This window comes from Microchirus variegatus (assembly GCF_963457635.1).
Source record: "Microchirus variegatus genome assembly, chromosome: 19".
In the NCBI taxonomy this organism is placed as follows: domain Eukaryota; kingdom Metazoa; phylum Chordata; class Actinopteri; order Pleuronectiformes; family Soleidae; genus Microchirus; species Microchirus variegatus.
In genome coordinates, this window is record NC_139820.1 from 2,403,644 (window position 1) to 2,417,737 (window position 14,094).

At 39.3% G+C, this 14,094-nt stretch overlaps 1 protein-coding gene across 1 annotated transcript; it reads left to right on the top strand.

Annotated features, from left to right (window-relative positions):
- Positions 1-1,107: 1,107 nt before the first annotated feature.
- Positions 1,108-4,040, top strand: nfil3-5 (nuclear factor, interleukin 3 regulated, member 5; the record flags this gene model as incomplete). Its single annotated transcript, XM_083905587.1, has 1 exon — positions 1,108-4,040. One exon carries the CDS (start codon positions 1,108-1,110, stop codon positions 2,944-2,946), a length of 1,839 nt encoding a protein of 612 aa, XP_083761713.1. The 3' UTR covers positions 2,947-4,040.
- Positions 4,041-14,094: the final 10,054 nt, after the last annotated feature.

The following is a 14,094-nucleotide window of genomic DNA, read 5'->3' on the forward strand; positions in this document are numbered from 1 at the left end:
CGCGTGTCATTTTTCAGAATAAAAATAAAAATTAGAATACGGATAATGACACACGTTTTTTTCCCTGCATATTTTATTCTGAAAATGTAATTAATAGTTCGTTATCCAATTTTTCCAATTTTTTGTCTGATTCTGAAAATCAAATTAACAGTCCGATGTCCGTTTTCTCAAATTTTTCGTTTTACTTTGAAAATCAAATTAACAGTTCTGTTACATTTTTTCAAATTTTTCGTTTTATTCTGAAAATCAAATTAACAGCTCTTTGTCCGTTTTCTCCCAAAAAAAATTTATTCTGAAAATCAAATTAACAGTATGTTGTTGTTGTTGTTGTTGTTGTTTTCCGGGTCAGTCGTCATGGAAACATGTCGTGCGTTAACGTTAACCGCTAACGTGTCACGCGCTAACCTTTTCCTTAGATAAGCGCAATTCTGAGTGACCCCAAACTTTTGAACGGTAGTGTCGATGTAATTAATCAAACTCAAATCTCAATAAAAAACCCTCTTCCAGTTCTACATATCCAGCCTAGAAATGGAATCAGACAGTTTGAAGTACCTAATAAGGTGTTTAGCCGTGAGCTTAGCACAAACCAAACATGATCACATGAGTAACTCTGATCAATCTAACTCCCTCTCCTCTCTCTTTCCTCAGGTCAGCAGACGGCACGGTCGACTCGTCGCCCTCAGGGAACCCTGAAGTTCGCAGCTTGACCTACATCCTGTGTCTGAGTATAACGTCAGAACAAGAAGTCTGACAGACGGTCTCAGTTCAACAAGACTCCTTTTGAACATTGCGTCAAGTCAACCCGGAAGACACTTTGGGTTCAACACAACACGAGTTCAATGTCTGAGGTGTTTGTGGAATTCCAGCTCTTTTTAATCTTCCTGGCTAATTTAGACACTTGAATGCTTCGATTCTGAAAAGCAAACAGAAATCAATGAGGCTTTCCCTTCAAGGAGCACAAATACCTCATCCGGAATTCTTTGCCGACCCTGCGACATAGGTCACGCGACTTAACCGGCGAAGCAGAAGGCTCTCACTGTGTACTACGACATCTTCTCCCTCCCCCCCCCCCTTTGCCCTTTGCTAGAGTCACACTCTGGCAAAAACATGGATAGTCTCAGTCTGCACCTCACGTCCACCAGCAACAAGAACAACATGGAGATAGACAATTTCTCTTCCTACAGCGGGAGCATCCCGTCCCCCGGCCCTGACGACGGAGCGCGAGTCAGCCGCCAGGGCAAAGGTAGCAAGTCCAGCTTGACCTCCCGTCGCAAGCGAGAGTTCATCTCTGACGAGAAGAAAGACGCCTCCTACTGGGAGAAGCGGAGGAAGAACAACGAAGCGGCCAAGCGCTCCAGGGAGAAGCGCCGCCTTAACGACATGGTGCTGGAGAACCGGGTCATGGCGCTGAACGAGGAGAACGTTCGCCTGAAGACGGAACTCCTTCAGCTCAAGCTGCGCTTCGGCCTCATCAGCACAGCCTCCTACATGGAGAAAAGCCAGCAGATCTCCAACAGTGCTGCCGCAGCTTGCAGCACTGGTAGCAACGGTAGCAGCAGCAGCAGCACCCCAAACGGTAACACCTACCTCTCAAGCAGTGGATACTCCAGCGCGTCCCAGGTGATGCTGAACTCCGATTCGTCCGAACCTGAGCAGTCAAGCCACGGCGAACGCCACACCAACCTCCGCAGCTACTCTCCACGGGGCTCCATCTCAGACTTGTCCGACGACTCCTCCAGGGACAGCCCAGAGCCTATGGACTACAAGGTAAAGAAGGAGCCCTCGTGCTTGGAGGTGGCTCAGCTGGAAAGCGACGGTATCCCCGATGGCCTCGCTAACGGGACGCCAACTGGGGCTTACCACGGCAACCACAGTGCTCTGGTTTCCCCTCACCAGCAGAGCACGCCGATGGCTGAAAGTGCCGTGGACTACCAACACCACCAAAGGCAGCAGCAGCAGTGCCACATGGAGGCGTCCAGTCCGGCTCCTCAGGCCACGTCGGCTCAGCGGAGCGTCATCCTGTACCGCTCCAGCAGTGGCTGTTACCCGATGGAAAGCCAGAGGTCAGAGGACCCGCAGGTCCAGCAGAGCAGGCCGACCCAGCATTGCCCGAAGACCCCAGCCTCCAAGTTCTCCGATTGTTCGCTGACCATTACAGAGGTCGCAGAGAAGCTCGAGAGGACAAAGACCTTGGATTCGCCTCAGTACGACTTTGCCGACGGCTATGACGAGCCTGCGGAGGAGATGCGGCAACGGTACAATCCCAACGCCCCGCAGCATCACTACTGCTACCGGGTTCAGGAGAACGGTTCTCAGCACGCAGAACGCCACCAGAACCCCTTCGCCCCTGATCTGATCCACAACACCGAGGAGGGCAAGTCCTCCTTTGCGCAGCACAATGGCTACCTCAACACGCTGGATGAAGAGCCCCCAGTCCTCACCTACGAGGGAGGACCTCAAGCGGGTGGTTTCTACCAAGTGAACTCCTCAAAAGACACATCCTCCAGTGACGGGGACCCACGTAGCTCCGACAAGGAGGCCTCCACGGACGACGAGTCCCCCTCCTCGTCCTCCTCGGACATCAGCAGCTACCGCCAGAAGATGGCGGGGGCGGCCGGCGCGCGCGGAGCGTGCCAAGCCGAGTTCAAAGCCACGGCTCTGCCTCACAAGCTCCGCCTCAAGTACAGGGCCTTGTCGTCGGGGGCGCCGCTCGACGGCCCGGTCAACGCCTCCTCCATGTCCCCGTCGCCCACGTTGCCGCAGCACCCTTACCTAGCCCTGCCAAACAACCCCCACAGTAGCCAGGCCAGCGGGGAGAGCAGAGAGGCGGAGAACACGGAGAGCGAGTCCGCAGACGAGGACCGACCTCGAGCGGACGCGAGGAAGGAGGGCGGCGCAAGGGGATCCAGCGGCGGCACGGGTGGGCGGAGTAAGAGGCGAGATTAAGGACATAAAATAAGTGCGACTGGAGCGTTTTTTCCTTTACTGCGAACTCACTCACGGACTTAACGTCACCACCTTACGCGACAGACGCTAATCCACACACCTGTGTGAGGTTGTGATTCAGTTTCACTGTGTCAACCATCGCCCTTTCCCTTTATTCTCAGTCCTACCTCCCATCTGTCCATTTGAAACAGGTCACTTAATTAGGGGACAGGATGGAACTATTTCCTCTGTGAAAGTGATAAATAATATACATGTAATGATAATTCAGTCATTGACTATTGGAAACTGCATTGGTGTACGAGCGAGTGTTTACTGTGGCATTCTGGGAAACATTCCTTTGACCAAAGATATATATATATATATATACACATCCTTCCATGTTTGGCAAAGTGTGAAATTCTTCCTCCCTCTGAACACATCAGCACCATCACCCGCACACAAGCCCTCCTTAATTCTGAAGCACTTAGATTGTATATTACTGTGACATGTAAATTTGCATATATGGAAATATATTTTAAGTAAAAAAAAAAAAAAAAAAAAAGGTGGCAAAAACTACAACAAAAAAAAAATCGTGGGATATGGAAAATGTAGATGAGTTTGTTCCCGTCGTGTACAGCCCTAAATACTTTGACTCGATGATGCCTCAAAGATGAACTCAAACTATGAGCCACAACTTGTTTTTTAAAAAAAAAAAAAAAAAAAAAAAAGGTACACATTCAGGTGATCTGAGCTGTCCGGAAAAAAAAAAGTCCAGGCCAGTTTTTGTCATATCAAACGAGGCTATGCAGTCACACGTTTGCTGTTGGCCAAACCTGTCAAAAGCACAAGGCGAGGCCTTGTTCGCCGGCCGCTCAGCGCAGAACAGAACGTCTTTATTTTCCAGACAGGTTTGTCTGTCTGATGGCGTGTTTCCACTGGCTCGCCTCGGCACGGTTAAGTTGCGTTTTCCACTAGCGTAGTACCAAGTACTTTTTTAATACCTGCTCTGGCTAGGTTCCAAACGCGCCGAGTAGATGCTATGCGTGAAAAAAATTCTTTAAAATCTTAAAAAAACTTGGGCTAATCTCCAACAATTACCAGGGAAATTGTCTAAAATCGAGTTCTGGGCACGTTAACGCGCTAACGCACATTAACGCGTGGCGCGTTTCCGTGACGACTGACCGGAAAAAAGACGTGCGTGACATCAAGTTTATACTACGTTCAGGCACCATTTACCAGTTAGCTTCGTTAGCTCCTTTAGCGCCTACAGTGGCACTGGAGCGGTCTGTTTATGAAAGGAAAAGATCAGCGCTACAAATAACTAGCATACCTGTGTACTGCGTATGTGTGCCTCTGTTTTTAAAGTTTAGAGACTTTAGAGACTCATTCTAACAACGCAAACGTGACGTCGCGTTTATGTAACGTCTTTTTCCGGTCGAAACGCGGCATTGCGTTAATGTGCGTTAACGCACCCAGCTCTACTAAGATCTTAATATTTAACAGTCTGGTGTGTTTAGCGACAGCACTGCTAGCATCACAAAGCCCGCCGCTGTATTTCAGTTCACATTAAATGAACCGATTCTAAGTGATTCAGTTACTCGCAGTTTCTTGATGACTCCGCCCACGTCGAGTAGGTACTTTTTTTTGCCGTGGAGATGAAACCTAAACCGTGCCGAGCCGCGACCATAGTGGAAAAAGGGCCTTGAGAAACAAAAAAAAATGGCTCTCTCGCTCACCGCAAACCAGCGTAGCTGCTCTCTCTCTCTCTCTCTCTCTCTCTCTCTCTTTCTTCATAAGGTGCCTCTTTATGGTGTTTTTTGTCCCTCGTCACCTCATTGGCCGACGTCTTAACGATCCCGCCCACTCACCTTCTCTCTGCACTGAGTTGTTGTTTTAGCTACGGTAGCTGCAGTAGATCTCACACACAGTCTGTACAAGTGTAACTGTTTTTTACTTCCTGGTGCCTCTGGTCACTATGTATAAATGTAAAGTTGTCTCTCTCTTATCTCTTGTATACTGCTGTCATTATTTTATTTTTATTATTATTATTATTATTATTATTTTATTATTAATATTGTTATTATTTTCTATTGTATTCTGTTATTATTTTTGGATTCTCGTTATTCTGTCATTTTGTCGTGTTATTTTTTTTTTGCTCTATGCTCTTCCTGGTTGTGCTGTGTATTATAACCCCCCCCTCCCCCCGTTGACCTTTGACCCAGTTACCATTTGTACTGCGTGTTACTGTATAACCTTTGCTGTTTGCCTTTCTGAAGGCTTTTCTGAATTTGGTAAAAAAAACAAAAAAAAAACTGCTTGTCCAGAAGTGATCATGTATTGCTAAACTTCAAATGGATATGCAAAAAAAAAAAAAATGGTTACAAAAATGAACTCCGTTTTTTTGAATGTGAAAGATTCAGAAAAAAAAAACGGAGCGGGGAAAGAAAATAAAAGGTTGTTGACTTTGAAGACGTCTCTCTTGCACTTTATTTGTTTTTGACTTGTTCTTATGAAACGGTGCAGAAACATCGCACTTCTGCTGCCAAAGATCCTCCCAAAAGTATGCAGACCCTAACCCACAGGAGGGAATCTGTCGTCCAAGACAGCTAACCTCGGCCTGAGCGCTCACAAAACACACATGATTCCAATGTCAACAACAAAGAGTCCATTCACTGGGACTCTTTGTCGCCCCCCCCACCCCCCCCCACACCCCCGACGCCTACTGTCGTCGTTCACTGAAGCAGAAAGGGACGGAATTAATAGAACGTGAAAGTTGGTTAGTTTAAAATCATCTGTTTTCTTCCGCTTTATCCTCCACAGGAGCGATAACCAATCTTAGCTAACCGTCATATTGCTAGGTAATGTTTAGCGTTACCTTAAACTTTGACGTTTTTCACGTTCTGTCATTTTTTCCTAGTTTTTCAAGTTTTTTTCCGGATTTTTCAAAAAGTATTTATTTTCCCCCAAAATTTTGTTTTTCAAAATACTTACAAAACATTTTTTTTTTTTTTTTTTTTAAAGTATTTTATTATGTCACGCGAGTCTTTTACCGGTCAGTCGTCATGGAAACGCGCCATACGCTATCATGCGCTAACATTGACGCTGTTAACGCTGCTAACATACCCAGCACTAATAAACAACCTTTACAGATAATTAAAACACGGAAAAGGTCGTTACATCAGAGAGAGCAGTTCCATGTAAGCGAAGTTGCTCCAGAGTTACCTACGCGTTTCTCACGTTTTGACGTTTTTCATGTTTTGTCATATTTTTTTATTTTTTCAAATTTTTTTGTGATTTTTCAGTTTTTTCCCCCCAATTTTTTTTGATTTAAAAAAAAAAAAATTTCCCCCAAAATTTTTTTGCAAAAAAAAAAGTTTTTGTTTGTTTGTTTAACGTTCTTTTACCGGTTCGTCGTCATAGAAAAAACTTTTCTTTTTCCAAAAACATTTTTGGCAAAAAAATTATTTTTTGTTTGTTTGTTTAACGTTCTTTTACCGGTTAGTCATCATAGAAATGCGTCATGTGCTAACATTGACGCTGCTATCATGCCCAGCACTAATAAACAACCCTTACAGATAATTAAAACACGGAAAAGGTCGTTACATCAGAGAGAGCAGTTCCACGTAAGCCGAAGTTGCTCCAGAGTTACCTACGCTATTCTCATGTTTTGTCATATTTTGTCATATTTTTTCTAGTTTTTCAATTTATTTTTTCAGATTTTTCCGTTTTTTTTCCCAATTTTTTTTTGATTTTCAAAAAATTTTTTTTGCCCCAAAACATTTTTGGCAAAAGAAAAAAAATGTGTTTGTTTGTTTAACGTTCTTTTACCGGTTAGTCGTCATAGAAACGCTTCATGTGCTAACACTGATGCGTTTCACATGACCAGCACTAATAAACGACCTTTACAGAAAAGTAAAACACGGAAAAGGTCGTTACATCAGAGAGAGCAGTTCCACGTAAGCCCAAGTTGGTACAGAGTTACCTACGCGTTTCTCACGTTTTGACGTTTCTCATGTTTTGTCAAATTTTTCAATTTTTTTCCCAGATTTTTTCCCCCAAATTTTTTTGATTTTCCCAAAAGAAAATTTGCCCCAAAACATTTTTTGCAAAAAACTTTTTTTTTTTTGTTTGTTTAACGTTCTTTTACCAGTTAGTTGTCATAGAAACGCGTCATGTGCTAACACTGACGCCGTTAACATACCCAGCACTAATAAATAACCTTTACAGAAAAGTAAAACATGGAAAAGGTCGTTACATCAGAGAGAGCAGTTCCACATAAGCCGAAGTTGCTCCAGAGTTACCTACGCATTTTCATGTTTTGTCATATTTTTCTAGTTTTTCCATTTTTTTTGCATTTTTCAGTTTTTTCCCCCAAAATGTTTTGTTTTTCAAAATACTTTTTTCCCCCAAAAAAAGTCTTCTTTTTTTTTTTTCCAAAAATGTTTTTTGCAAAAATATTTTTTTGTTTGTTTAACTTTCTTTTTCCAGTTAGTCGTCATAAATGCCTCATGTGCTAACATTGACGCCGTTAACACGCCCAGCACTAATAAACAACCTTCACAGAAAGGTCGTTACATCACAGAGAGAGCACTTCCACGTAAGCCAAAGTGTTACCTAACGCTGTGAACCAATCAGTCTTATATGAATATATATATATATATATGTGTAAAAATAGGCATTAGAGTGCAACAAGACGAAGAAGAAGATGAAGAAAAAACACGTTACGCAACAGCCTTGAGAGAGAGAGCGGCAGTGAAAGAGTGAGGCAGCCTCCGTCTGACCCTGATGTTCATGGAACAAAGGAGCTGATGGGGAAGTGAAAGCTTTGCCAATGTAAGGCGAGGGTTACATAAGAGCTATTACAGAGAGAGAGAGAGAGAGAGAGAGAGAGAGAGAGAGAGAGAGAGAGAGAGAGACCGAGAGCCGATGAGATACAAGACATGGCCGAAATGTTAACATGACCTACATTTGTGTGTGTGTGTGTTTGTGCGTCGCTCTAAAGTATGTTTTTTTAATGATTATTTTTAACTTCCGCTCACTGTTTCTCATTCCTTTGACCAACAATCTGTGTGTGTGTGTGTGTGTGTGTGTGTGTGGTGTAAAAATAAGCGGCTTTGTATTGTGAAAATGGGCCAGTGGAGGGAAAGTAGGTCAGTGAGGAGGGAAAAGGAGAGGATGGAGGGAGGGAGGGAGGGAGGTTGGGTTACGTCACATGCCTCTACAGCATGAACTTGAGCAAACAACACAGGGGGAAAAAAAAGGAGGAGGAGGAGGAGCAGGAGGAGGAGGAGGAGGAGGAGGTCACTGGAACACAGCGTGCACGGATTACAGCGGTGCCTTAATTTGCTGTTGCATAACGTTGACGTTTACATAAAATAAAGACAGATTATCTATCGGTTCGTCCCCAAATTCTTTGCGTTTGAGTAACGTTCCAGAATCTCAGGGGCGGCACCGCATGACAAACATTGGTTTAGATAATAAACTCCAGATATTTTAGTTTGACCTAATTCACCACACACACACACACGGTCTGGTTTCCATGACTTCAGAGACACATTTGTTTACGCTTACGTTAACCATAACTTACCGCTGCCGTAACCGTAAAATGTTTTTTTTTTTGCGTGAATTTTGTCCCCTGAAGGACGACAAGTGTGTGTTAACAGAGTCAGGGCCGCACCATGAGTGGGGGGGGGGGGGGGGGGGTGGTGTTGTCGGGCCCTGCAGTGATCAACAGCCCTGACTGGTTATGTAACCGGGATGTTGCAGTATGTAGGTCAGCAGCACAGGGAGAGTCAGGGATAGGATAAGAGAATGTGTGTGTGTGTGTCACATATGCTGTGGTGATATAACAGGGTGTGTGTGTGTGCAGATTTAAGTCGCTGTAGCTCGTCACACTCATGATGTGCACTTAGTTTGTTTTTGAAAGCTGAGAGGATTAGCATCGCTTAAGCGTCTTCTTCAAATGTGGGAGAATGTTTTTTAACGTGTTGAAATGTCACAAAAGCATCTGACTCTCCGTGTGAGTCTCCAATAGGGAATAACTCACACGGGAATGCAGTTAATCAATGATTGAGTACTTTGCACCGTGAATGGACACACGGGTACCAACGACAGTGTCAAAGTCTCATCGGGTGTTTATTTAAAAGAATCAGTGACATCCACTGTAATGACGAGACTGTTTGATGTCGTCCAAAATTTGACAAAAACGACATACTATACTCTGTCGTCCAAAAATTTTTGAAATTTCTTTTTGGGTCCAAAATTAGAAAAAATACCAACAACAACATATTATACTATGTCGTCTAAAATTTTAATTTATAGACGACATATAGTATGACATTGAGGTCAACGACATAGTGTAGTACGACGTTTTGGTCACATTTTGGGCTAAAAACATTTTTTTTTCAATATGCTGATTTTGGACAACATAGTATATTATGTCGTTTTTGTTAAGATTTGGACCAAAAAAATGTTTCTCAAAAAAACTGTCAAATTTTGGACGACATAGTATAGTATGTCATTTTTGTCAAATTTTGGACCAAATTTTTTTCTTCAAAAAATGGTCACATTTTGGACAACATAGTATAGTATGACGTACTACATGGTAAAGTGTGACGTTTTTGTCAAGTTCTGGACCAAAAAAATGTTTTTCAAAAAAATGGTCAGATTTTGGACGACATAGTACAGTATGTCATTTTTGTCAAAATTTGGACCAATTTTTTTTCTTCAAAATATGGTCACATTATGGACAACATAGTATAGTATGTCGTTTTTGTCAAATTTTGGACCAATTTTTTTTCCTTCAAAATATGGTCACATTATGGACGACATAGTATAGTATGACGTACTACATAGTATAGTATGACGTTTTTGTCAAGTTTTGGACCAAAAAAAGTTTTTCAAAAAAATGGTCAGATTTTGGACGACATAGTATAGTATGTCGTTTTTGTCAAATTTGGGACAAAATTTTTTTCTTCAAAAAATGGTCACATTTTGGACCAAATAGTGTAGTAAGACGTACTACATGGTATAGTATGACGTTTTTGTCAAGTTTTGGAACAAAAAAACGTTTTTCAAAAAAATGGTCAGATTTTGGACGACATAGTATAGTATGTCGTTTTTGTCAAATTTGGGACCAAATTTTTTTCTTCAAAAAATGGTCACATTTTGTAGACATAGTATAGTAAAACGTACTACATAGTATAGTATGACGTTTTTGTCAAGTTTTGGACCAAAAAAACGTTTTTCCAAAAAATGGTCAGATTTTGGACGACATAGTATAGTATGTCGTTTTTGTCAAATTTTGGACCAAATTTTTTTCTTCAAAAAATGGTCACATTTTGTAGACATAGTATAGTAAGACGTACCAAATAGTATAGTATGACGTTTTTGTCAAGTTTTGGACCAAAAAAACGTTTTTCAAAAAAATGGTCAGATTTTGGACGACATAGTATAGTATGTCGTTTTTGTCAAATTTGGGACCAAATTTTTTTCTTCAAAAAATGGTCACATTTTGTAGACATAGTATAGTAAGACGTACTACATGGTATAGTATGACGTTTTTGTCAAGTTTTGGAACAAAAAAACGTTTTTCAAAAAAATGGTCAGATTTTGGACGACATAGTATAGTATGTCGTTTTTGTAAAATTTTGTGCCAAAGTTTTTTTCTCCAAAAATGGTCACATTTTGGAGACATAGTATAGTATTACGTACTACATAGTATAGTATGACGTTTTTGTCAAGTTTTGGACCAAAAAAACGTTTTTCAAAAAAATGGTCAGATTTTGGACGACATAGTATAGTATGTCGTTTTTGTCAAATTTTGTGCAAAATTTTTTTCTCCAAAAATGGTCATTTTTTGGAGACATAGTATAGTATGACGTACTACATAGTATAGTATGACGTTTTTGTCAAGTTTTGGACCAAAAAAACGTTTTTCAAAAAAAGGGTCAGATTTTGGACGACATAGTATAGTATGTCTTTTTTGTCAAATTTGGGACCAAATTTTTTTCTTCAAAAAATTGTCACATTTTGTAGACATAGTATAGTATGACGTACTACATAGTATAGTATGACGTTTTTGTCAAGTTTTGGACCAAAAAAACGTTTTTCAAAAAAATGGTCAGATTTTGGACGACATAGTATAGTATGTCGTTTTTGTCAAATTTTGGACCAAATTCTGTTTTTCAAAGAAATTGTCAGATTTTTCACGTAATAGTGTAGTATGACATTGAGGTCGACGACATAGTATAGTAGGACGTTTTGTCACATTTTGGGCTATAAGAAAAAATTTAAATACAATTTCTGATTTTTGGACGACATAGTATAGTATGTCGTTTTTGTCAAATTTTGGACCAAATTCTTTTTTTCAAAAAAATGGTCAGATTTTGGACCAAATAGTGTAGTATGACATTGAGGTCGAAGACATAGTATAGTAGGACGTTTTGTCACATTTTGGGCTAAAAGAAAAAATTTCAATAAAATTTCTGATTTTGGACGACATAGTATAGTATGTCGTTTTTGTCAAATTTTGGACCAAATTTTTTTCTTCAAAAAATTGTCACATTTTGTAGACATAGTATAGTATGACGTACTACATAGTATAGTATGACGTTTTTGTCAAGTTTTGGACCAAAAAAAGTTTTTCAACAAAATTATTCAGATTTTGGACGACATAGTATAGTATGTCGTTTTTGTCAAATTTGGGACAAAATTTTTTTCTTCAAAAAATGGTCACATTTTGTAGACATAGTATAGTAAGACGTACTACATAGTATAGTATGACGTTTTTGTCAAGTTTTGGAACAAAAAAACCTTTTTCAAAAAAATGGTCAGATTTTGGACGACATAGTTTAGTATGTCGTTTTTGTCAAATTTTGGACCAAATTCTTTTTTTCAAAAAAATGGTCCGATTTTGGACCAAATAGTGTAGTATGACATTGAGGTCGAAGACATAGTATAGTAGGACGTTTTGTCACATTTTGGGCTAAAAGAAAAAATTTCAATAAAATTTCTGATTTTGGACGACATAGTATAGTATGTCGTTTTTGTCAAATTTTGGACCAAATTCTGTTTTTCAAAGAAATTGTCAGATTTTGCACATAATAGTGTAGTATGACATTGAGGTCGACGACATAGTATAGTAGGACGTTTTGTCACATTTTGGGCTATAAGAAAAAATTTAAATACAATTTCTGATTTTTGGACGACATAGTATAGTATGTCGTTTTTGTCAAATTTTGGACCAAATTCTTTTTTTCAAAAAAATGGTCCGATTTTGGACCAAATAGTGTAGGATGACATTGAGGTCGAAGACATAGTATAGTAGGACGTTTTGTCACATTTTGGGCTAAAAGAAAAAATTTCAATAAAATTTCTGATTTTGGACGACATAGTATAGTATGTCGTTTTTGTCAAATTTTGGACCAAATTCTTTTTTTCAAAAAAATGGTCAGATTTTGGACCAAATAGTGTAGTATGACATTGAGGTCGAAGACATAGTATAGTAGGACGTTTTGTCACATTTTGGGCTAAAAGAAAAAATTTCAATAAAATTTCTGATTTTGGACGACATAGTATAGTATGACGTTTTTGTCAAGTTTTGGACCAAAAAAAGTTTTTCAACAAAATTATTCAAATTTTGGACGACATAGTATAGTATGTCGTTTTTGTCAAATTTGGGACCAAATTTTTTTCTTCAAAAAATTGTCACATTTTGTAGACATAGTATAGTATGACGTACTACATAGTATAGTATGACGTTTTTGTCAAGTTTTGGACCAAAAAAACGTTTTTCAAAAAAATGGTCAGATTTTGGACGACATAGTATAGTATGTCGTTTTTGTCAAATTTGGGACCAAATTTTTTTCTCCAAAAATGGTCACATTTTGTAGACTTAGTATAGTAAGACGTACTACATAGTATAGTATGACGTTTTTGTCAAGTTTTGGAACAAAAAAAACGTTTTTCAAAAAAATGGTCAGATTTTGGACGACATAGTATAGTAGGTCGTTTTTGTCAAATTTTGGACGAAATCTTTTTTTCTCCACAAATGGTCACATTTTGTAGACATAGTATAGTATGATGTACTACATAGTATAGTATGACGTTTTTGTCAAGTTTCGGACCAAAAAAAGTTTTTTAAAAAAAGGTCAGATTTTGGACGACATAGTTTAGTATGTCGTTTTTGTCAAATTTTGGACCAAATTCTTTTTTTCAAAAAAATGGTCCGATTTTGGACCAAATAGTGTAGTATGACATTGAGGTCGAAGACATAGTATAGTAGGACGTTTTGTCACATTTTGGGCTAAAAGAAAAAATTTCAATAAAATTTCTGATTTTGGACGACAGTATAGTATGTCGTTTTTGTCAAATTTTGGACCAAATTCTTTTTTTCAAAAAAATGGTCAGATTTTGGACCAAATAGTGTAGTATGACATTGAGGTCGAAGACATAGTATAGTAGGACGTTTTGTCACATTTTGGGCTAAAAGAAAAAATTTCAATAAAATTTCTGATTTTGGACGACATAGTATAGTATGTCGTGTTTGTCAAATTTTGGACCAAATTCTTTTTTTCAAAAAAATGGTCAGATTTTGGACCAAATAGTGTAGTATGACATTGAGGTCGAAGACATAGTATAGTAGGACGTTTTGTCACATTTTGGGCTAAAAGAAAAAATTTCAATAAAATTTCTGATTTTGGACGACATAGTATAGTATGTCGTTTTTGTCAAATTTTGGACCAAATTCTTTTTTTCAAAAAAATGGTCAGATTTTGGACCAAATAGTGTAGTATGACATTGAGGTCGAAGACATAGTATAGTAGGACGTTTTGTCACATTTTGGGCTAAAAGATCAAATTTCAAATTTGGGACAAAATTTTTTTCTTCAAAAAATTGTCACATTTTGTAGACATAGTATAGTATGACGTACTACATAGTATAGTATGACGTTTTGTCAAGTTTTGGACCAAAAAAACGTTTTTCAAAAAAATGGTCAGATTTTGGACGACATAGTATAGTATGTCGTTTTTGTCAAATTTGGGACCAAATTTTTTTCTCCAAAAATGGTCACATTTTGTAGACATAGTATAGTAAGACGTACTACATAGTATAGTATGACGTTTTTGTCAAGTTTTGGAACAAAAAAACGTTTTTCAAAAAAATGGT